The 25,231-nt window shown below is 38.5% G+C and overlaps 2 protein-coding genes across 26 annotated transcripts in view; one reads left to right on the top strand and one right to left on the bottom strand.

Annotated features, from left to right (window-relative positions):
* CCDC82 (coiled-coil domain containing 82) overlaps positions 1-12,533 on the bottom strand; it is a 32,002-nt gene extending 19,469 nt beyond the window's left edge. For 2 of the 25 annotated variants that reach the window (XM_069554916.1, XM_069554897.1), the window contains exons 1-4: positions 12,425-12,508; positions 10,147-10,227; positions 6,335-7,050; positions 5,642-5,855 (exon numbers count right to left, since the gene is read on the bottom strand). In XM_069554916.1, coding sequence (XP_069411017.1) covers positions 5,642-5,855; positions 6,335-7,036 — 916 coding nt within the window. In that variant the 5' untranslated portion in view covers positions 7,037-7,050; positions 10,147-10,227; positions 12,425-12,508. The other 23 variants (XM_069554914.1, XM_069554892.1, XM_069554918.1 and 20 more) reach the window with 21 other exon arrangements.
* Positions 12,534-12,548: 15 nt separating this feature from the next.
* Positions 12,549-16,412, top strand: JRKL (JRK like). Its single transcript, XM_069554891.1, has one exon. It carries the CDS (start codon positions 13,196-13,198, stop codon positions 14,768-14,770), a length of 1,575 nt encoding a protein of 524 aa, XP_069410992.1. The 5' UTR covers positions 12,549-13,195; the 3' UTR covers positions 14,771-16,412.
* Positions 16,413-25,231: the final 8,819 nt, after the last annotated feature.

Raw genomic sequence — 25,231 nt, 5'->3', positions numbered from 1 at the left:
ACTACTTCTCTTTCACCTCAAATTGTTCTCTCCTTATGATTTCCTGTTTCTTTTTCTTAACACTGCAAGGCAAATGCTTTGTACAATTTTCTTACGTTTCCTTTAATGAAACATTTTTTCATGAGCATTTTCTTTGCTTCGGTCTTCAGGGTAACATCACCTTTCCTTTGTGCCATGATTTTACAGGTACTTTTTATTTATCTTAGAACAAGAGGAGAACTTCTCCAGAGGAGAGGATTTAATATTTAACATAAATGGTTGTGAGACTGTTCTTAGTCCTACGCAGTGTACTGATAGAATGATTCTGCTTGATTGCTAGGTGGAGACCAAGTTAATGTTCACTCACTCTAACTTCCAGTAATCTAGCAAGTATTTTTCTACCAAGGCACTAGTAGGCTGAGATGTGCTCTGATAACCTACTACTTTGTTCTCTGTCACTGTGAACCTATGATAGAATACTGAAAGAATAATGTATTTTTAATATTTACAAATCAGAAGATGTTCCCCTCTATGTGTATAAGATTACCATGTGAACCATATAGTTCTGAATTCATTGAGCCACTGCTAGTCCATCCCTCTACTTCCTTTGGTATCTTTTCTGGGAGTTGCAGTCTCAGAATAAATATGAATAAATAATAATAGGTGTTAAAAGAGGAAAATACTCTGATTATCTTTAAGTCCTTCAACCATACAGTAGGAAGGAAACTATTCTAAAGTGTTACAGGTGAAAATACCTCTCAGAGCCAAATGGCAGAGAGCAAGGAAGTGAGAAAATGTCGTCCTATGGTATAACTGTTCTCTTCAAAAAGGTAAAATTGCATATGTCACTGATTGTCTCAACTGAGAACTGAATTTGGAGTTACGAAATGTCTCTCCCAAATTCTGATCAGACATTGAATATGAGTAGTTATCAGTGTTCCTATAGAGGTTGAGGCAGAGGATAGAATAAATCTGGGAATACCAACCTAACTCAGGTCAGAGAACTGTGTTATTATTCATCCTACAGAATATTGCTTTAATGAGAAAATATATTTTGATTTTCTAATGTAGGTATTAATTTACAGCAACTTTTAGAACATAATCCCTTGGCATATAAAAACTATATATACTATATTCATAAACAGCAGTCACTAATAAGTATTAAAAACATTAACCAAGTCATAAATCATCATCTTCAAATATGTAGCTTGTTTTTCCTCTGATGTTTTAATAAATCTGGTAATACCTAACATTTTTCTGTCTTCAGGAACCTTCAGTTGATATGTTTATTTTAATCATCCATCCATCCAACTAGTAAGTTCCTATAATGTGTGGGCAGGTCTAATGTGTATTAGGATTACAAAGAGAAGAGAAGTTGATTAACCACCTAGGTTATTTTGTGAAAGTGGGGATGGTCATTTGGATTTCTTTATTGAGTTTTACTTTTTCACATACCATAAAATTCACTCTTTTTGGTGCACAGTTTTATGACCAAAACACAAAGCTGTGTAACCACCATGACAATCAAAAACAGAAGTTATATCACCACCCCAAAACTTCCTTATGCTCCCTCTTAATCATTTAGATTTGTACATATTGAGTCTGAGGTGTCTGAAAGACACCATGATGAAAATGTTCACTAAGAAGATTAAAAAATTGGGTCTTACACTATGGAGAAGTCTGTGCTGGAAATAAAAGCTTGGGAACCTCCCCAGAGATTAGGCTGAAGTTACGGGGCAGAGACTGCCTGAAGCACAAGTAAAATGAAGGCAGTATGAGGATGGAACCTTTAGAAACATTAATATTTACATGGCAAATGGAAAAACAGGAATGCACTATTACAAAGGGGAGACAAGAAGCTAAAAAAAAAAAAAAAAAACAAAAACACCTGTGAAAATGAGAACTGTCAATGGCTAGTGGCAAAACACACAGCAATATCAGGCTAACAAGGACCAAAGAGCATTTTGGCAACTTAAAAGTTGTCACTAATTTTAGTAAGAACAATTTCACTGGATTGATGGGTATAACAGTCTAAGTACAGTGCTTTGCAGTTATTGGGAAATTCTGAACAAAAGATAAGTTTAGAATAGCAGCTAATAGAAGAACATGATAACTCAAGGGAGGAAAGGCATTAATACAGTTGCAAGTTGAGAAAAGGGAGATTGTGAGGACAGAGTCAGAAGGAAAAGCTGCAATTAAGAACACAAAAGATAAAATGTATTGCATAAAAATGAGGTACATCTCCTTCTCAGGTGGATATGCTCAGTGTTAAAAACAAGCACAGGGCTCCTTGATATTTACCCACATGAGCTGAAAACTTACGTCCATAGATAAATTTTCACACAAATATTTATAGCAGCTTTATTCATAATTGGCAAAACTTGGAAGCAACCAAAACATCCCTCAACAGGTGAATAGATAAACAAACTGGTACATCCATACAATGGAATATTATTCAGTGATAAAAGGAAATGAGCTATCATGCACATTAAGACATGGAGGAAATTTAAATGCATTGTTAAGTGAAATATGCCAATCTGAAAAGGATACATGCTGTATGATTCCCATGATAAAAACATTTTGGCAAAAGCAAAACTATGGAGACATTAAAAAGGTCAGTGGTTGCTAGGGGTTCAGGGGTGGGAGGGAGGGATGACTAGGTGGAGAACAGGATAATTTTAGGAGTGAAACTGTTCTGATATTGTAATGGTGGATACCTGTTGCATCATTATACATTTCTAAAACCCACAGAATGTACAACACAAAGAGTGAACCTAGATGCAAACTATGAACTACAGTTAATAATGTATCAATTATCAATACTGGCTCATCAACTACACCAGATACATCAAGATAATGCAAGATGTTAATAACAGGGCAACTGTGTGTCATGGGTTATCTAGAAACTCTCTGTACTTTCCACTTAACTTTCCAGTAAATCTAAAACTTCCCTTAAAAAACCAAAGGTAAGCATAAAAGTATAGGATAGAGAAGAGAGTTAAGATACTTTCCATGTGCTGGACTTTTATTTGGAGTGGCTATGACTGGGTGGTGGTTGTTTAGTCACTAAGTCATGTCTGACTCTTTTGGAACCCCCATGGACTGTAGCCCGTCAGGCTCCTCTGTCCATGGGATTACCTAGGCAAGAATACTGGAGTGGGTTGCCATTCCCTTCTCCAGAGGATCTTCCAAACCCAGGGATCGAACCTGCATCTCCTGCATTGCAGGTGGGTTCTTTACCACTGAGCCACCAGGGAAGCCCCTAGGGGTAGGTATCGTTCCATAAATGTTTATCACATCCTAGATACTAATATCCAGAATGATGGGACACTTCCTGACTTTCTCTGAGATTCAAATGTCCTGATGGCATGTGAACCAGTACTTACTGATATAAGGAAAACAGTCATTAATTTTCAACATACAGATGCCTATGCCTATCACTGGCATCTCTGTAACTGATTTCTTGATTTTCTTGAAATTTAAATCATACCTCAATCTACTATTTTATTTAAATCACAGTATCTAAACTGAATCATATTACACTTAACTTTAGTAAACATGCCTTTTAAATGCCTTTTGGAAATATGCATTCTTGAAGGGGAAAAAAAAAGTTTTCATCCAACATTCTGTTTATACCACAGGTGTAAAATATCATAAAAACAGTCTTTAAATTTATGTACAATTATAGGGATCAGAACAAAAATATACACATTTAAAGACACCCTAATATTTTAGGGTCCTATTGTTTATTATATGTATATATAAATGATTCTAATTTCCCGACAAGTTTCACTATGTAATACTTCAAAAGTCCAGATAACACCAGTGGTTCTCAAACTGTGGTCTACAGACCCCTGTAAGTCTCCAAGTCCATTTAAGGGGATTGGTGAAGTCAAAGCTATAATATTAAGATAATTATCTGTTGTTTTTGCCATTTTGCCATTGTCACTGATGGTGCAAAAGTAACTATGGATAAGGCAGCTGGCCCCTTAACATGAATCATGGCTGTGGAATCAAGCTATTAGTAATCACTATAGTCATCATTGCTATGCATTCAGTAAAAAAGCTACTTTCATTTAAAAATGTCCTTGATGAAGCAGTAAAAATTACCATTTCTATTAAGTCATGAATCTGAGTATATGTCTTTTAAAACTAAGTTGTGAGCCTCATTTTTCAAGTATATTTGAAATACCAAGTTTACCTGAAAGAACTGTTGACCAACTATGGTTATTCAGGCATCTGCCAAATATTTGATCGAAATGAACAAAGAAAATCTGTCCTTTCAAGAACTCACCAGTGTTTGTTACCGAAGATAAAAACTGGTATTTGAGCAGAAATCAGAATTTTGAAAAACCTGTATTTGCTACTATGAGCCTGACAATGGAATTTCCCAATACCTAAAGAATTTTTTGATGATACTGGTGGTGATATTAATGAATGTGATTTTTAAAATATTATGCAGTGAAACGTATCAAAATATGGAGGATTCACTCATAGCTCAGTAGGTAAAGAAGGGCTAACTCCTTGGTTGGGAAGATCCCCTGGAGAAGGAAATGGCAACCCACTCCAGTATTGTTGCCTGGAGAATCCCATGGACAGAGGAGCCTGGTGGGCTACAGTCCATGGGGTTGCAAGAGTCAGACATGACTGAGTGACTAAAGAGAGAGAGATATAACCAGTATATAGATTTCCCTGGTGTCTCAGATGGTAAAGCATCTGCTTATAATGCAGGAGACCCGGGTTCAATCCCTGCGTTGGGAAGATCCTCTGGAGAAGGAAATCGCAACCCACTCTAGTACTCTTGTCTGGAAAATCCCATGGACGGAGGAGCCTGGTGAGCTACAGACCATGTAGCTCTTTGTCCGAGTCACAAACAGTTGGACAGGACTGAGCGACTTCAGTTTCACATAACCAGCGAACCAATATTTTCCAAACCAATGCATGATGTTACAAAATCATAAATAAGTAAAAGATCCATTCAAATTAAAAGACATCAATGGAGTGAAATGTAAGTACTAAAAGTTCATTTATATGCTTTCAGACTCCAAACTGCAACTAATCTTTAAGAAACTTAAGAACAAGTTATTTAAGAAACCTGTTGAATTTTGGTGCAGTGTCAGTGAGACTATCCACAATTATTTTGAAAATGCTTTAGAAACAACTCTCCTTTTTCCAGCTATCTACTTCTATGAAACAAAACTGCTTTCATCTAATTTAATGTAAATATAGACTGAATGCAAAAGCAGATTCAAGAATCCAGCTGCCTTGTACTAGGCTAGATATTAAATATAAATGTAAAACAATGCCATTCTTCTCATTTTTTGGGAAAAGTTATTTTTTCAACATGTAATGAGCTTATCACATAAGAATTTTGTCATTTAATTAATAAATATATTTTAAATTTCTCTTTTGTATTTCTACAATGGTAAATGTTGATAGATATAACTCACAGAAACAAAAGCTCTTTAGGGTTCTCTAGTATGTTTAAGAGTTTAAAGGGTTCTCACAAACCACTAGAATAAAGTATTATTATACAGACAAAGTCACCTGAAAACGAAACCATAGTTCCTAATCAAAGATTTAGAATATGATAGTAAAAGGCTGATTCAATACTTGACATAATAATTAGAATAAGTGATAAAACATCTGATATTTAACTTACAAAGAGAATTCTGTTCTATTGATTTCCGTTGTGATGTAGTCAATTGTTCTCCTCGTTGGCTTTTATTATCGTCATCACCCTCCTCATCTTGTACTACAAAGCCATCAATAATATAATGATCTCCATCTTCACCAAATTCATAATCACTGTCTTCTTCCTCTTCCTCCTCAACATCATTTTCATCACTGCTGGGGGAGGATTTCTTTTCAGAGTCCTAGTTAAATTAAAACATACCTTTTAATAAAGTGTACCTTTAAAACTGTCATTAGGGATATGAAATTAAAAGATCAAATGTGAAACAAACAATGATCGGTACAAAATAATTTCATATCTTAAGGTTGAAAAAAGTCTTGTCATGTTAGATGCTGAACTTTTGAAATTAGGAAAAAGATAACATACCCTAGTAAGTGATAAAATGTTTAAAATGGACATTAAGGTTACAAGAAGAAATAAAAAATGGGAAAAGTCAGACAAAACAAAATCTTAATTTTTAAAGAGTGAAGGAATGAGGCTCATAATAAAATATTATTAGATGCAATACTGCAATCAAACATGCCCAAGGATACTTCACTAAAAAATAAATTCTAGAATTATTGCAAAAGAGAACAGACTCAGCACTTTGATTTTTATAGAAGTTAAATAATTTAAATAAAAATTTAAAAACAGTAAGAAAACCAATAAAATAGAACACACCTCAAAATCTCTACTACTATTACGTCTCTGACGAGATCTCTGTTTTGAGAGTTCTTTCAGTTTCTGCAGCTGTTCTCGCTTTCTTGTAGCTGAAGTTTTTTCAGGAATGTTTTGCTCCATCTCCACTGAGGAACATTCATCTTCGACCACTCTGCGTGGATGTTTAACACCCACTCTCCCAGCTAGGATATCACTGTCGTCACTCTCATCACTGTCACACATCACAGAGGAGATCCTTTTTCTCTTCCCTCGCTTGATGGGTTCTTCTTCTAAATCCTCCTCTGTTATTTGTCCAGTGTGTTTGTTGAGATCACCCTCCTCTTGACCTGAACCCTTTTCATGATCTGCTAAGTCAATACTTCCATGTTTAGTTTTGTTCTTTTCTTCTTCATATGTTGAACTATTGTCAGTGTTAATGAGATGCTTACTACTATTTCCTTCACCTTCAACATTAATTAATTTAAGCTCTCTTTCATTTTCTGGCTTCTTAATGTGATCAGACCCCTTGCTACTGTCAGGATCTTCGTCACTGTCAGCACTTTCAATACTGTCAACACTTTCATCACTCTCAAGCTCGTCATCACTTTCACATAACTGCGAGATACTACTTCTTTTAGTCCGCCTCCAATCGACTCGAGATTTCTGTTCATGCCCTTGAGTTTTAGAATTTTTCCTTGTTTCATATCTTCTAACATGTACCATTTTCACTTAAGCTTCTACAAAATAAAGTTATTAGGAATATCATAATGACAATCAGATTACAACAATGAACGGATTTACGGTACAAACTATATTTATTTGATGTTATCAAATGGTTCACAAAGGTAAAATCACATGAAATAACTGAGTGAAGATGGCAGAATACTTATTCAACAAATAATTTATTGAACATCTATGAAAGCATCATATGAACATCTGTTCTGAATTATGCTATATATGTTTTAAGGAAAGAGGTTCATACAAAAATCATAGTCTTGTTCTTCAATTATTATCCATGTGTAGATAATACACTGAACACTGTAGATAATACACAGATAAAACACTGAAACATAATAATTAAGCAAAATACTAGGTAGAATTCATTTAGTACAAAATGGGTGATAAAAAGTAACTGCAATAAAAGTGTAAAGATGCAGGAAGATCAGAACAGCAAGTGTTTCACTGAAGATTTTGTTGAACAGCTATGACCCGACACACCTCTGAAGAGTTGATTACATTTCAACAGAGAGAAGGAAAGAAAAAGGGATTTCAGGCAGGAAAAAATGATAAAGTCAAAATTTTGGCACTGAGAACAAACACATTTAGTAAATAAGTATGACCAAGAAGACACGAAAAAAGGCTTTATGCTGGGGAAAAAAGGGACTGATATAGAAAAGTAGGGTGGCATTACAGAACGATTCCTCCCATAAGCAAAGAAGGATTCTGAACAGAGAAATGAATTATAACACAAAAGATTAATCATACGTATGAAGAAAGTTGTATAGTAGTAATAGACATAAAAAAAGTTAATGATGCAAAACTGAACGATAACTTATCTACTCAGATTTCAGCCTTTATATACTTCAGTAAAATGGTAATGGCTTAAACCGTTAAAAACTAAAGGTACAACATAATCCAATAGAAAACTTATTAACAATCCAATAACATAGGTGAGAAAACAGTTGAATGGTGAAACAGAGCACAGTATTTGGAAGGAAAACAAATGCTCTAAGTTTCTGATTCAGAAAAGGGTGAAACAAAGTGAAAGTGTTAGTGACTCAGTTGTGTCCGACTTTTTGTGACCCTATGGACTACCGCCCGTCAGGCTCCTCTGTCCATGGGCTTCTCCAGGCAAGAATACTGGAGTGGGATGCCATTCCCTTCTCCAGGGGAATCTTCCCGACCCAGGGATTGAACTTGGGTCTCCTGCATTGCAGGCAGAGTCTTTTAACACTGAGCCACCAGGAACACCATTAAAATCATCCCCAAGTATAAAGGAACAATTAGAGGCAAGATAACTAGAAAAACAGTAACATATATATATATATATATATATTTTTTTTTTCCCCCCTATGGCTGCTAAGGAAAAGAGAAATATGATCACAATGCAATGAGATGACCTCAAAATACCCATGTAAGAACATATGTATTTAACTGAGTGCTATCTCCTTTAAAGAAATCACTTTATGAGGTTGTACTGTTTCAATATTGCTACGATGGCACAGAATATTCTGGACATTTTCTAAAAACCATAGTTTCAAAAAATATGAAAATACTTACACTTTGGTTTTTATTCCAAAGAGAGGTTTAAATATCCACTTTATTCACTTGTCCTAGTCAGAAGGGACTGTTACCAGCTTCCAGAAATGAAATCCAGTTTGAAAAGATGAAGACTAACTACTATTAAAGATATGTTTAAAATGTACTACAAACTGACAGTAATTTCAAAACTAGAATGTCACATCTTTTTTGAGCAATGGAAGTGTTACTGAACCAAGTTTATGGCTCCCCAAGATGCTTACTTTTTTTTTGGTGGGGGAGAGTTATCACCTATTTGATTGTACAGATTCCGTTATGTTTATAAGACAGTGTAACTGTTTCTATAATGGTAACAACTCATACAAAATAAGAACAACAGTTGCTAAGACTATACAAAAGATATTATAATGTAGGCAATCTTATGACAGTAACTGCTACAAAATACATTCGGCATTGTAATAGTAATTGAACAAATCCTAGTCCATAGACCAAATATTCTGCTATTTGAAATTACACTCAGATTGCATCTTATAGAAAATCTGTATTAAAATCAGCAAAGAATAAAACTGCACTCTTTTTTTAAAAGATCTCTATGTTGTTTTTCAAAGTATGGATTTTTGTACACTATAGTGCTTCCAGATATGTCCACCCAGTTTCTCTTTCAAGTTTTAAACAGATTACTATTTCTTTTTATTAAGCACTAGGTAAATTATGTAGGTTATATTTTGAAGCCATGTAGTACAAAGAAGTTGGAGAAAGCAATGGCAACCCACTCCAGTACTCTTGCCTGGAAAATCTCATGGGTGGAGGAGCCTGGTAAGCTGCAGTCCATGGGGTTGGGAAGAGTCTACAGGACTGAGTGACTTCACTTTCACTTTTCACTTTCATGCACTGGAGAAGGAAATGGCAACCCACTCCAGTGTTCTTGCCTGGAGAATCCCAGGGACGGGGGAGCCTGGTTGGCTGCCGTCTGTAGGTTCTCAGAGTTGGACACGACTGAAGCGACTTAGCAGCAGCAACAGTACAAAGAAGTATTTTTTAAGCACACATAGTTATAAATTTGCACAAGCTAACTGTATATGTACTTTTCACTGTAATACGAGGGTAAGACTGTTTTATAAAAATCTCTCTGAATTGGGAGAAATAATGGAAAAAAAGTTTATGAAAACCAAAGACAAATATGGCCTCAGCAGATACACTAAAGAATGGGCAGTAGGAACATTAAAGTAAAAGATCATTTTTATTAGTACTCAAAAGCAGTTTCATACACACTCGATGTTTATCTTACAAAACTACCATGTGCAAAACAGCTATTTATCATATCAAGAGGTGACTCTTGATGGTAGAAACTAAGAAAGTCACACTATACAAATACCTGTGACTGCCACAGAGTTAAGTAAGCTATTACTTAAGCTTAATAAGTAAGTAAGCTATTAAAACACCCTTTATGTACAACAATTTTCAGTGCATTTTCAGACATATTTTAAAGTCCTGACAATGATCCTAGAAGGAAGATATTATCTATCTTCAATTATAAAAGTCAAAGCCAAGGACGTGGATTTTAAATGACTTACCAAAGATCACACAGCTTGTCAGTGACAGAACAGGGATTAGAAACCAGGTCTTCTGATTCCCAGTCCAGCGTTACACAATGACTGCTGCCAATATTATATTTGTACGAAGTAGGAAAAGTTATGCTTTCAAAAAGTCATTATTGTACCTCTCATTCATGCTAAATTTTAGTTCCAGAAAATAATCATTAAAATAGTCTGAGTAAGTTTACAAACATGCTTTTTAAATTATGTAACTGAGCACATGAGTTAGGCCAGAAACTTCTATAAATTATTTATCCAAAACTCGAAACAAGAATGTGCAACAGAGATGAAAATTTGAAGGCTTCCCTCTACCACCTTACTGACGACACTGATCACAAAATTTAAGGGATTCCCCATTGAATCCAAATGTAAAGATTCCAAAGATAAGCAGTCTCTGGTGAGAAAAAATTGATTTTGGAAAACTTCAATGTTGAATATTGAGGAGGCAAACTTTACATAAACAAAATTTCATTTGGCCAAGAGCCAAATTTCCAGGGCCTCTCTCCTGTTTCAAAACTGCTGTTATGTCAATAATGTCCAAATTGTCACTGAAAAAGATAATTTGATTATGGCTGGCTCTTTTTTTAAAATTGTGGATACTTTTATTTGTGAGCTGGGGAGAGAAGGATGACAGAGGGAAAAGGTGAGTGAACTGAACTTGAGACAAATGAAAGGTTGATGGGTAAAACATCTCTTGAGCATTAGAATTCACTCACAAAACAGTCCAGGCAAATGGATGTAATTTTTATACAGGCTGAGTATACACTCAATTTCTTGAAATCAAAGTTTAAGCAAAGCTTTAATAATACCTTACCTTCTAGGCAAAGAGAAAAACAGAGGCTCCAAACAGAAAGCATTAAATAAGTGAATGAAGATGATCAGTACTATCACATCTTTGTGCTTCATGGTTAAAATCACTTAAGATGCACATACTATCTTGTCTGCCAAAGAATGTCAGGGCGATAACCCATAAGCCTTGTGCTCTTTCTCTAACACAGGGGTAACTAAAGGGGGGTACTTTGATGCTACCTGAACTTATCAGAAGAAATATCCTTTATTCTAGACTTTGAGATTAATTTATCAAAAATAGATTCATTCTAAGAATCACCCACTTGCCCTATGAACAATGTAGGTGGTAGTTTAAAAATTAAAAACTTGAAGGGCAGTGGAACTCGCACCATTACCTGAAATTCTACCAGAAGGGATGTGCTCTATCTGAAAAACATCACCCCTCCTTAAGGTTTCCTTTTGTATGACGGTTTGGAGAGGAAACCGTAACAAACCAAAGCACTGAATGCATATACTACGTGCTAGCACTAATTCGAAGCTGTGGCGTTTCTCAAGAATTCAACGACACGGTTTCTGCTCCCATGGAGCTCACAATCTGATGAACGGAACATGTAAACAAGCCAGAGTAATACATGATTTAAAGGCTACAGAATATGATTCCTTTTTTTTTTGCTTTTACCATATTGCTGGGAACAAATGTATTATAGTTCTTCCACTAAACAGGGCAGCACTACACGACAGAAGTAGGAAAACAGCAAGAAATACATAGAAAAAGCCCATGTCCCCCATTTAGGCTCACGCTTCAGTATTCCACAATTTCGCAAAGAGTGAATCCTGCCAGCTAGCATCCCGGACTACTATAGCATTCAACGAAATCTATAACCCTGAAGACGGTTCGCTAAACAGAGCAGGGCTGAGGGGCTGAGGAAGGAACAGAGCCTCTCGGAGTTAACACCAGAGCACAACACCGGACACTCTGGTTGTATCTCGTGATACAAACCTGGCTCCTCCGCGGGACACAGACGCCTGGCGCAGCAAGCCCGCCCGCCCGCCCCTTGCCACCTGATGGGAAGGGCGCCGCGGCTGGGACCCAGGACCCTCCGACACGGCTTGGCGAGAAAGCGCGCGGAACGTCACAGACCCCCAGAGCTTACAGGCGCTCGACCCCCAGAAAACAAACGAGAATCTGGAAAGATCAGAGAACCGCGCGAAGTCACCCTCCGCGTCCCCCGCATCCGGCCGGCCCACTTCCCCTTCGCGGAAGGAGCGGGCGGGCCCCCACGGCGCGCGAGGGGAGCGAAGCGCATTGCAGGGAGCAGCCCCGCCTACCCCGAGAGCACCCGCGGGAACGTTTCCCGCCTGCAGGCTGCGAGGCGCGGCTTCCCCCGCCCCTCCAACAAACCCTCAGCAGCCGGAGCGAAACCGAGTCCCCGCCCCGAGGGAGCCCGCCCCGCCTCCGCGCTCTCACCTTCCAAACCTCCCCAGCCTCCGCCTCCGCCTCTGCCTCCGCCCAGGTATCCAAGTCCAGAAGAGACACGTTCCTTCTCCTTCCGGGAGCCAAGGGAAGTCCCGCCCCTGGGCGGGGCGACGGGCGGGGCCGCCTGGCGGGAGGGGGCGTCTTCCGGGAGCGTGCGCTAGTGGGAGGAGCGGCTGCCGTCGTTAGGCAGGGCGCCGCCGAGGGGTACTGGTTCCGACTGAGGTTGGGAGAGGGTCTCGGCGGGCTTGTGCGGGGCCGGGAGGACTGTGCAGACTAAGTAAGCCCGAAGCGGGGAAGTGGGGCTTGCTGTAGAAAGGTCTGGCTGCGGGAAGGAATCCAGCGTCACGTCCCTCTGGGGAAGGGGGCCAGTCCCCGACTCCCTGACTCTTCCGCTCTCGGCGGTAACTTTGGGGTGTGGCACGGGTTAGTGACGGCTGTTGACCTGCGATCTGGGCCTGAAGGAGGTTTGTGGTCGCGATGGGGAGATAGTCTTTCTCGCAGCCTCTGGGGGAATAAAACAAATGTTTGTAATCCGGATTATCCGCGGTGACTTGGGCCTCCTCTGCTGCCCAAGTAAAGTTAAAGGCCTGAGCCCTGAAACTTCCGCCAGCCAAGCCCAGCTAGGGACGGGGTCAGGGCCACCGGGTTCCTGGTGAGGTTGAAACAGTGAGTGTGTAAGGCTGTGTTAAAGTGAGTCAGTGAGAGTAGACAATTTTGTGGGTTGCTTCCGTGTGAGTGTGGGAACAGTCCCACAGTCTCACCATGTCAGGGAAACGGAAGCGTGTGGTGTTGACCATTAAAGATAAGCTTGATATAATAAAGAAACTTGAAGATGGAGGTTCTTCCAAACAACTGGCAGTGATTTATGGAATTGGCGAAACGACAGTTCGAGATATAAGAAAAAATAAGGAAAAGATCATAACTTACGCAAGCAGTTCAGACTCCACAAGTCTTCTGGCTAAGAGGAAATCTATGAAACCATCCATGTATGAGGAACTGGACAAAGCGATGCTAGAATGGTTCAACCAGCAAAGAGCAAAAGGGAATCCCGTGTCTGGACCAATTTGTGCAAAAAGGGCAGAGTTCTTCTTTTATGCTTTGGGAATGGATGGTGATTTTAACCCCTCTGCCGGTTGGTTAACTCGTTTTAAGCAGCGGCACAGCATTAGAGAGATCAATATTAGAAACGAAAGATTAAGTGGAGATGAGACTGCTGTGGAGGATTTTTGCAGCAACTTTCGAGACTATATTGAACGAGAGAATTTGCAGCCTGAGCAGATCTACAATGCAGATGAAACTGGACTGTTTTGGAAATGCCTGCCTTCCAGGACTTCGGTAATCAAAGGTAAATGCACAGTCCCTGGGCACAAGTCAATGGAAGAAAGAGTCACTATCATGTGTTGTGCCAATGCAACAGGTTTACACAAACTTAAGCTTTGTATTGTGGGGAAAGCAAAGAAACCTCGTTCCTTCAAGTCAACTGACACCTCAAACCTGCCAGTCTCTTATTTCAGCCAAAAAGGCGCATGGATGGATCTTTCCATTTTCCGACAGTGGTTTGATAAGATCTTTGTGCCCCAAGTAAGAGAGCATTTAAGATCCAAAGGGTTGCAAGAAAAGGCTGTACTCTTGTTGGATAATTCACCAACACATCCAAATGAAAACGTCCTGAGGTCAGATGATGGCCAAATATTTGCTAAATATTTACCACCTAATGTGGCTTCTTTGATTCAGCCCTTGAATCAGGGAGTCATAGCTACCATGAAGAGAAACTACAGAGCGCGTCTTCTCCAGAACAACTTGGAAGAAGGCAATGACCTGAGATCATTCTGGAAGAAGCTAACTCTACTAGATGCACTTTATGAAATAGCAATGGCATGGAATTTAGTAAAGCCAGTTACCATCAGCAGAGCATGGAAGAGGATTCTCCCTACCATAGAGGAGAAAGAAGGCCTGGACTTTGATGAAGAAGATATCTCAGTGGCTGCCATCGCTACCATTTTACAACACACCAAAGGATTGGAAAATGTGCCTACTGAGAACATTGAAAAATGGCTTGAAGTGGACAGTACTGAACCAGGCTATGAAGTCTTAACTGACAGCGAAATCATCAAAAGAGCACAAGGTCACACAGATGAATCCAGTGAAAATGAAGAGGAGGAAATAGAACTGATTCCAGAGAAACATATTAATCATGCAGCTGCTCTCCAATGGACTGAAAATTTATTGGATTATCTAGAACAACAAGGTGATATGATTCTGCCTGATAGACTGGTGATACGTAAACTTCGAGCCACCATCAGAAATAAACAAAAGATGGCAAACTCAAGTCAGTAATGGCATATCAGTGTTAGCATTGTTTTGGTAATTGTGTAACTCTTGACCTCCTTGCAATATGGCTTTTCTTGGTGTTCTGAGTTCTCAGACACAGCCCTGTGAAATATAGATACTGTATATATATATCTATATATATATCTATATCTGAAGTGGTTTAAGGATTATGTGTTTTGTAGCATCTGTCCCTTTATTTGTGTAATCAGAAGCTGATTCTGTATAGGTGTAAGTTACATACGCATATATGTTCACTTTCATAGATCTATAATTATCCCTTCCATTAGAGTGGTATTCCATAAATTTTCTAGCAGAAGTTACAGGTAACAGTGAACAGGTAGATCACTTTCCTGAAATCTTTTGTTTGTTGTGTGAGGGCAGCCACAGTAATCTTTTATTGTGCTAGCCATCTTAAGTGATTATTTGTATACAATGATGGAATGAGTGATCTATAATAATTCAAAATGAGAAAACTGATCTGTGAATTAATAAAATAACTTAGGAATCATGCTTTTCTTTGTTTTAGAGGGGAGATTTCTCTGGAAATTAGGAAGTGGTTGCTAACTTCGAAAGCTAGGAAACTTAGAAAACTATTGGAAAGCTGATATTCTGACTTATTCATTTGTAGAAACAGGTGAAAATTTGGGGAACTTTAGGTTATTTATAAAAAGGGAATAAATAGACTTGTTTTAATTGGATGTTATTAATTGAATAATTAATAGTATAGGTCTAGTATTTATTCATCTAATTATAGTACAGGTTTTGTAATGTTACCTATGGTGATGTGAGCACCCCCCTATATGTGAGGGAATATTTTGGGTATTTGTAAGTTTTTTTTTCTTTTTTACTATATACTTGAAAGTGTTATAATTTGAAAAGTTTGGTGATAATTTCTCTATATGATGTGAAAAGAATGAAAAAGAGTTTTTATTTTTAATAAGCCATAAATTATCTATTATGAGGAAAGCAGAAATAATTATGGAAAGTGACAGATTCTAAGGAATTTCATCATTATTATTTTGACATTTGTAAAATGGTATTTCATTTGTCAGAATTTTGATAACTTGTTTAACAATGTAGGTTTACTCAAGGCATTGAAAAGACTTTGCCTATGTAAATATTAATTTCATTTGTAATTTAAAAGTTTGGGCCCTAAATTTTAAAAAAGTCATTTTTGAAATGTTTTAACTTTTTCACTGAAACACTTGCATTTTGTAGGGACTTTCTAAAGCTTTCTAAAGTTTCAGAAATATTTGTAGCTTTCCATAATTTCTGTTCTCTTTGTGATGTATGTTCAGATTTTTAAAAAAGACTTACCTGTGTCAACAATTGTTTAAAATTGTGTTTGTTGCATGAATTGCCTCAGTAAACAGGAGAGAAAGCATCAGAAATTAGCATACATATTGAATCAGATAATTACACGTTCTGGTGTAAATTAAATTGTATATAAAAGTACTTTTCATTTTTCTAAAATGAAAATATGCACTAAAAATCTTGGAATTTCTGTATTTGCTCAGTTTTTAAATGAACCTTGTCAGTGAAATTCAGCAGTATCATTGCCACCTAGTGGTAAAGTTAACATGACTGTTAAGCTGTGTGGTTTTAAACTTTAATATCTAGTAAAACATTCACTGTGTTGTGGCCTTGAGTGTGAATCTTGTGACTCTTTCTCTGTCCTGTGAGAAACCACTCTTCATTCGTAGGCTTATAGCTATTTGCTCATTTCTGAAAACTCTCAACAATGGTAGATTAAAAAGTTCTGTTTTGGACTCTTCTTAAACATAATTATAAAAGCTGCCAATTACTGAATACCATGTTATGTTCTAAGCAGTGTATTTCTATCACTAACCCCCAAATTATGAAAGGTGGAAATACTGATGCTCAGTTTATACTTTTAATTGCTTAAGATCACTTGGCTACAGGTAAGAATTTAAATTATAAATTATCCATAGGGTCTCAATCTCACTAGTCTTATGGGGTTTTCCCATTGGTGAGCCTTGATCAGCTGCATTACAGAGTTTCTCTAATCCCACACTCCTAATAGCCAAGAAAGCTGTGAGAGTAGGATTACCTGCAGGGGATAATGCAGGAATTAAGGAACTTCCTTTATGAGAGATTTGGGCTTTTGTGGGGTAGATGGGAGAAGGGAGTGGAATTCCTTGCTGTATTTAAAGGGGAAGAGTGGTTCATGTCCTAGAGATCTTGAAATCAAGGTAAAAAAATAATGTATTTGAAAAGAACAAAGTTATCTGTAGGTTTACTGGTCTAATTATAAGCATTTAAAACAGCCAATATAATATGATTGTGTAAGGATAACAGCCAATATAATTGTGTAAGGAAACCATTATGATTTAGTTTGCTTATTAATTCCTTCAGTGGCTTCTGCTCTTTATACCCTCTATATTTTAAGGTTTTGGTTTTTACTACTCCTCAGTGACTTCATCCATTTCCATTACCTCCTTGCTTAAGATCCCAAATTTGCTTCCAGTCACCCAGTCGTCAGAATTCCAGATTTGTGTCTTCAGTTGAGAAGCAGTATTCCAGTCTGGAAGGGAAATTTAAATTGTTGCTCTGAGATTCTTTAGAGAGAGGAAAGATTACACTCTGCTTATTAACTTCCTTCTATCAGAAATGATACACATTATTTCTGTTCATGTTCTAATGATAAGCACTCATCATCTGGCCCTACCTTGATGGAAGGGGTGCTCTAGAATAACTCCCTAAGAGGCAGGTACTTCCTAATATATGCCTGGATTCTTGCATTAGATCTCCTGTTTGTTATATCCAGATTTCTGGTCCCAGCTCTCATAGCCTCATTATATAGAATACAATTTTCTCACACATAGTTTATGGTCCTCCAAAAGTTTACCTTCCTGTTTTGAGGATAGCTATGCTGCTGCTGCTGCTGCTAAGTGACTTCAGTCGTGTCCAACTCTGTGATCCCATAAATGGCAGCCACCAAGCTCCTCTGTCCATGGGATTCTCCAGGCAAGAATACTGGAGTGGGTTGCCATTTCCTTCTCCGAGGATAGCTCTACTTGGTTCCTTTTAAGATATATACATATTTGTCTATTATTTATATATTTGATGTAAGATGAGAATGAAGCATCTGCTGTCTGTTTATCTTGATATCAGAAGTCCTAGCCACGTGATATTGGACAAGTCTCTAAATCTCTGAGTCTTATTTTTAAGATGGGATAATAATACAGATTTTTAAGATTAAATAATGTACAATACTGTGTGAACTAATATGTTTTTATATTATTAATAGGAAAGATTAAAGGACTAGTTCAGTCGATAAATCATGACCAATTATTTGAGACCCCCATGGACTGTAGAACACCAGACTCTGTCCTCCACTGTCTCCTGGGATTTGCTTAAACTCATGTTCATTGAGTCAGTGAACCTATCTAACCTCATCCTCTGCTGCCATCCTCTCCTTTTGCCTTCAGTCTTTCCCAGCATCAGGGTCTTTTCCAATGAGTTGGCTCCATGCATCAGGTGGCCAAAATACTGGAACTTCAGCTTCAGCATCAGTCCTTCCAATGAATATTTAGGGTTAATTGCCTTTAGGATTGACTGCTTTTATCTCTTTGCTGTCCAAGGGACTCTGTAGAGTGTTCTCCAGCCCACAGTTTGAAAGCATCAATTCTTTGATCCTTGGCTTTCTTTATGGTCCAACTCACATCTGTACATCTACTGGAGAAACCAGAGTTTGACTATACAGATTTTTGTTGGCAAAGTAATGTCTCTGCTTTTTAATATGCTGTCTAGGTTTGTCATAGCTTTACTTCCAAGGAGTAAGCGTCTTTTAATTTAAGGTCTGCAGTCACTGTCCACAGTGATTTTGGAAACCAAGAAAATAAAATCTGTCACTATTTCCACATTTTCCCAATATATTTGCCATGAAGTGATGGGACTGGATGCTGTGATTTTTGTTTTTAGAATGTTGAGTTTTAAATGAGCTGTTTCATTCTCTTCTTTCACCCTCAGTTCAGTTCAGTCACTCAGTCATGTCCAACTCTTCAACCCCATGGACTGCCGGGCACCAGGCTTCCCTGTCCATCACCAACTCCCAGAGCTTGCACAAACTCATGTCCATTGAGTTGGTGATGCCATCCTACCATCTCATCCTCTGTTATCTCCTTCTCCTGCCTTCACTATTTCCTGGCATCAGGGTCTTTTTTATGAGTCAGTTTTCACATCAGATGGCCAATGTATTGGAACTTCTGCTTTAGCATCAGTCCTTCCAATGAGTGTTCAGGACTGATTTCCTTTAGAATTGACTGGTTGGATCTCCTTGCAGTCCAAGGAACTCTCAAGAGTCTTCTGCAACATCGCAGTTCAAAAGCATCAGTTCTTCAACTGATGCTCAACTTTCTTTATGGTCTGACACACGTCTAGACATGACTACTGGAAAAACCATAGACTTGACTATATGGATCTTTGTCAGCAGAGTAGTGTCTCTGCTTCTTAATATGCTGTCTAGGTTGGTCATAGCTTTCCTTCCAAGGAGCAAGAGTCTTAATTTCATGGCTGCAGTCACTATCTGCAGTGATTTTGGAGCCCAAGAAAATAAAGTCTGTCACTGTTTCCATTGCTTCCCCATCTATTTGCCATGAAGTGATGGTAACAGGTGCCATGATCGTAGTTTTTTAAATGAGTATTAAGCCAGTTTTTTTCACTCTTTTCCTTCATTTTCATCAAGAGGGTTCTTCTTCACTTTCTGCCATAAGAGTGGTATCATCTGCATATCTGAGGTTATTGATATTTCTCCTAGCAATCTTGATTCCAGCTTGTGCTTCATCCAGCCTGGCATTTCACACGGTGTTTGCTGCTTATAAGTTAAATAAGCAGGGTGACAATATTCAGACTTGACGTACTCCTTTCCCAATTTGGGAACCAGCCCATTTTTCCATGTCTGGTTCTAACTGTTGCTTCTTGACCTGCATGCAGGTTTCTCAGGTGGCATATAAGGTCATCTGGTATTCCCATTTCTTCAAGAATTTTCCACAATTTGTTGTGATCCACACAAAGGCTTTAGTGTAGTCAATGAAATAGATATTTTTTTCTGGAAATCTCTTGCTTTTTGTATCATCCAACAGATGTTGGCAATTTGACCTCTGGTTCCTCAGCACTTCTAAATCCAGCTTGAGCATCTGGAAATTTTCAGTTCATGTACTGTTGAAGCATAGCTTGGAGAACTTCGAGCGCTTTGCTAGTGTGTGAGATGAATGCAATTGTGTGGCAGTTTGAATATCCTTTGGCATTGCCTTTCTTTGGGATTGGAATGAAAACTGACCTTTTCCAGTCCTGTGGCCACTGCTGAATTTTCCAAATTTGTTGGCATGTCAAGTGCAGCACTTTAACAGCATCATCTTTTAGGATTTGAAATAGCTCCATTGGAATTCTGTCATCCCCAATAGCTTTGTTCATATTGATGCTTCCTAAGACCCACTTGACTTTGTACTCCAGGGTGTCTGGCTGTAGGTGAGTGATCACACCATTGGGGTTATGGGTCATTAAGATCTTTTTTATATGGTTCCTTGTATTCTTGCCACCTCTTCTTAATATCTTCTGCTTCTTTTACATTTCTGTCCTTTATTGTGCCCATCTTTACATGAAATATCTCCTTGGTATCTCTAATTTTCTTGAAGAGATCTCTATTTTCTTGAAGAGATCTCTTTCCTATTCTATTGTTTTTCTCTATTTCTTTGTGTTGATCACTGAGGAAGGCTTTCTCATCTCTCCTTGCTATTCGTTGAAACTGCATTCAGATGGGTATATCTTTCCTTTTCTCCTTTGTTTTTCGCTTCTCTTCTTTTCTCAGCTATTTGTAAGGTCTCCTCAGGCAATCGTTTTCCCTTTTTGCATTTCTTTTTCTTGGGGATGGTATTGATTATTGCCTCCTGTACAGTGTCACGAAGTTCTGCCCATAGTTCGTCATGCACTCTATCAGGTCTAATCCCTTGATCTATTTCTCACTTCCACTGTATAATCATAAGGGATTTGATTTAGGTCATACCTGAATGGTCTAGTGGTTTTCCTTACTTTCTTCAGTTTAAGTCTGAATTTTGCAATAAGGAGTTGATGATCTGAGCCACAGTCAGCTTCCTGTCTTGTTTTTGTTGACGGTATAGAGTTTCTTCATCTTCGGCTGCAAAGAACATAATCAGTCTGATTTCGGTGTTGGCCATGTGGTAATGTCCATGTGTAGAGTCTCCTCTTGTGTTGTTGGAAAAGGGTGTTTGCTATGACCAGTCCTGCTCTTGGCAAAACTCTGTTAGCCTTTGCCCTACTTCATTCTGTATTCCAAGGTCAAACTTGCCTGTTACTCCAGGTATCTCTTGACTGCATGCTTTTGCATTCCAGTCCCCTGTGATGAAAAGGACATCTGTTTTTGTTTTTTGTAGAAGGTCTTGTAGGTCTTCATAGAACCGTTCAACTTAAGCTTCTTCAGCATTGCTGTTTGGGGCATAGACTTGGATTACCGTGATATTGAATGGTTTGCCTTGGAAATGAACAGAGATCATTCTGTTAGTTTTGAAATTGCATCCAAGTACTGCATTTCCGACTTTTGTTGACTATGAGGGCTACTCCATTTATTCTAAGGGATTCTTGCCCACAGTAGTAGATGTAATATTCATTTGAATTAAATTTGCCCATTCCAGTCCATTTAGTTCACTGATTCCTATCTCCTGTTTGACCACTTCCAATTTACCTTTATTCATGGACCTAACATTCCAGGTTCCTATGCAGTATTTTTCTTTACAGCATCAGACTTTACTTCCTTCACCAGTCACATCCACAACTGGGCATTTGTTTTGCTTTGGCTCAGCGTCTTCATTCCTCCTGGAGCTATTTCTCCACTCTTCTCCAATAGCACACTGGGCGCCTACCAACCTGGGGAGTTCATCTTTCTGTGTCATATCTTTTTGCCTTTTCATAGGGTTCTCAAGGCAAGACTGAAGTGGTTTTCCATTCCCTTCTCCAGTGGACTGTGTTTTGTCAGAACTTTCCACCATGACCCATCCATCTTGGGTGGTCCTACATGGTGTGGCTCATAGTTTTGTTGAGTTAGACAAGGCTGTTATCTGTGTGATCACTTTGGTTAGTCTTCTGTGATCACCCAGCAATCTTGAGTCCAGTTAAGTAAGCAAGGTGACAGTATACAGTCTCGATGTATTTGTTTCCCGATTTTGAACCAGTCTGTGGTTTCATGTCTGGTTCTAACTGTTGCTTCTTGACTTGCATACAAGTTCTCAGGAGGCAGGTAAAGTGGTCTGTTATTCCCATCTCTTTCAGAATTTTCCACAATTTGTTGTGTCCACATAGTCAAAAGCTTTAGTGTAGTCAATGAAGCAGAAGTAGATGTTCTTTTGGAATTCTCCTGCTTTTTCTGGCTTCCCTGGTGGGTCAGATGGTCAAGAATCCTTCCACAGTGCAGGAGACCTGGGTTCTATCCCTGGATCAGGAAAAGAAGGAAATGGCAACCCACTTCAGTATTCTTGCCTGGAGAATTCCATGGCCAGAGGAGCGTGGCGGGTTACAGTCCATGGGGTTGCAAAGAGTCAGATGTGACTGAGCAACTAACACTTTAACTTACTGCTTTTTCAGTGATCCAGTGGATATTGCCAAGTTGATCTCAGGTTCCTTTACCTTTTCTAAATCTAGCTTGTACATCTGGAGTTTCCCAGTTCCTGTACTTCTAGAGGGCATGAAAGACGAAGAGTGGGAGTGTGAGATAATTGGAAGTATAGGGCTTTGTGGTTGAAGGGAAGAATTAAAGGTCAAGATTGGCAACTTTAGGTATTGATATTTGCCATGTATTGAGCCAATGTATACGATTAGGCTCTGGCACTCTGTCTTCAATGCTCTAAGCTTTCTCTTATTTTAGTGTGAATAAAAGGGTTAATCTCCACTTCACACGAGACAGAAGTCAAGACACTTATTTTTTCATATTATAATTATACAGTGTTTGAACATTCTCAATTTGAAGACATCTCCATAAGGGAAGAGTGGCATTTCAGTAAATCCTAAAGGTATCACACAAAAAGATCAAATTTGGTTGCAAATAACTTACAAGTATAATCTAATATTTTATATTAAAAAGGTTCATCAAGGTTAAAGGAACAGATCAATCTGTAAAGGAGTGATTTATAAGTAAAGGAATATCAGATTAGTGACAGGCATTTATATAATCTATCTTTTTGAATGAGAAAAATAAAAATGTTTATTAAATGAATCATCACAATGATGGCAGATTTATTTTTAATACATTTTAGAAATATGATCATACTGGGATAATTTCAGGTTGGCTGAGAACAGTTTGTGGTTTCAGTTTGTGTCGAAAAGAAACCAAATAGCAGAGGGAGCCTACTTTTTTACTAATCACATTTTGACAAAGTATGAGAGAGATGGTTGGTATTAAATGCCACTCTGATATTAAGGGAGTAAATGGTATCAAGCATCCAAGTATCTTTTCCATTCCCCCCTTTTATACATAAAGCGTTTTATCTCTCAATCTAACAAAGCGTATGCCTTCATAGCAGCTGATTGTTGTTCATAGCCTAAGCTTCAGTTCTCTTCCTTCTGCTGTTTGATCTCTACATCCTCACAGAATAATGATAAAAAGACCCTAAATGGATTTGTCTGGTACTATTATTGACACAAGTAATAGGGAATTGTCAGTACATATTATATGGCGGAAAATGTACATATTTCATTCTTTATAAAAAACATTTGATAAGGCCTTTTTTTTTGGTATAAGGCATGTAAAGACACATTTTTTTTGTTGTAGAAAAGTATGAGAGCTCCTTGGCAACTGAAAACAAAGAGCTGTATTTGACCATTTAATTAAACATAATTTTCTATTTTCATTTGAGTATTTACAGCCAGTTTATTTTTATTCTGTTTATTATAGATACTTTAACAAATGAAACAATTGAATGTGATGTAGAAAAATAAATTATCCATGAATTAATTTTTAGCTATATTTTTACCCTGATAAGTAGAATCTCCTTTTTTTGTAATCTTAAAGGGAAAAAATGTTTCATATAAGAACAGATATGTCCCTTCAGTTCAGTTCAGTCGCTCAGTCATGTCCGACTCTTTGCGATCCCATGAATCGCAGCACGCCAGGCCTCCCTGTCCATCACCATCTCCTGGAGTTCACTCAGACTCACGTCCATCAAGTCCGTGATGCCATCCAGCCATTTCATCCTGGGTCATCCCCTTCTCCTCCTGCCCCCAATCTCCCCCAGCATCAGAGTCTTTTCCAATGAATCAATTCTTCGCATGAGGTGGCCAAAGTACTGGAGCTTCAGCTTTAGCATCATTCCTTCCAAAGAAATCCCAGGGTTGATCTCCTTCAGAATGGACTGGTTGGATCTCCTTGCAGTCCACGGAACCCTCAAGAGTCTTCTCCAACACCACAGTTCAAACACATCAATTCTGGCGCTCAGCCTTCTTCACAGTCCAACTCTTTACCCTCTTTTAATTCAAATACTCTGTAAGTTTCGTTAATGTTTCTGTGAAATTTTGTCATTTATTCATTCATTTGTTCATTCATCCCAAATATTTAGCTACTCCATAACCAAAAATTTAAATAATCATTCCCCAGTTTCTTCTTGCAGGTTTGTGTGATAATGACCTTTAGATTTAATCATACATTTTGCATGTTAGAAAAATGACTCTTGCACTTTAGTGATCAATGAGATGATGAAGATTTTTGATAATTTTTAGCATACAAATTGGTTCTTTTTAAAAATGTAAATTTATTTATTTTAATTGAAGGCTAGTTACTTTACAATATTGTATTGGTTTTGCCATACATTGACATCAATCCGCCTACCTCCCCATACCATCCCTCTGGGTCATCCCAATTGGTTCTTAAAACCAGAATTATTTTGAGGTTATCATTTAGAAGTGCTTATAATATATAGGGCTTTGCTGTTGACTCAGACAGTAAAGAATCCACCTGCAATGCAGGAGACTCAGGTTTGATCCCTGGGTAGGGAAGATCCCCTGGAGAAGGGAATAGCAACCCATGCCAGTACTCTTGCCTGGGAAATCCCCTGGATGGAGGAGCCTGGTGGACTACAGTCCATGGGGTCACTAAGACTCGGACACCCCTGAGCGACTTCACTTTCATTTTTCACTTTCATGCACTGGAGAAGGAAATGGCAGCCCACTCCAGTGTTCTTGCCTGGAGAATCCCAGGGACAGGGGAGCCTGGTGGGCTGCCGTCTATGGGGTCCACAGAGTTGGACACGACTGAGGCAACTTAGCAGCAGCAGCAGCCAGTATTCTTGCCTGGAGAATCCCACGGACAGAGGAGCCTGGCAGGTTACAGTCCATGGGGTTGCAAAGAGTTGGACCCAATTGAGCAACTAACTGGAGAAGGCGATGGCACCCCACTCCAGCACTCTTGCCTGAAGAATCCCATGGATGGAGGAGCCTGGTAGG

This window comes from Ovis canadensis, chromosome 15 (assembly GCF_042477335.2).
Source record: "Ovis canadensis isolate MfBH-ARS-UI-01 breed Bighorn chromosome 15, ARS-UI_OviCan_v2, whole genome shotgun sequence".
In the NCBI taxonomy this organism is placed as follows: domain Eukaryota; kingdom Metazoa; phylum Chordata; class Mammalia; order Artiodactyla; family Bovidae; genus Ovis; species Ovis canadensis.
Note: the sequence above shows the minus strand (reverse complement) of the source record. Positions and strands in the feature narration are given on the sequence as shown.

What these genes read in the sequence shown, in the direction of transcription:
- JRKL (XM_069554891.1), top strand. Translation starts at nt 13,196, where the DNA reads ATGTCAGGGAAACGGAAGCGTGTGGTGTTGACCATTAAAGATAAGCTT.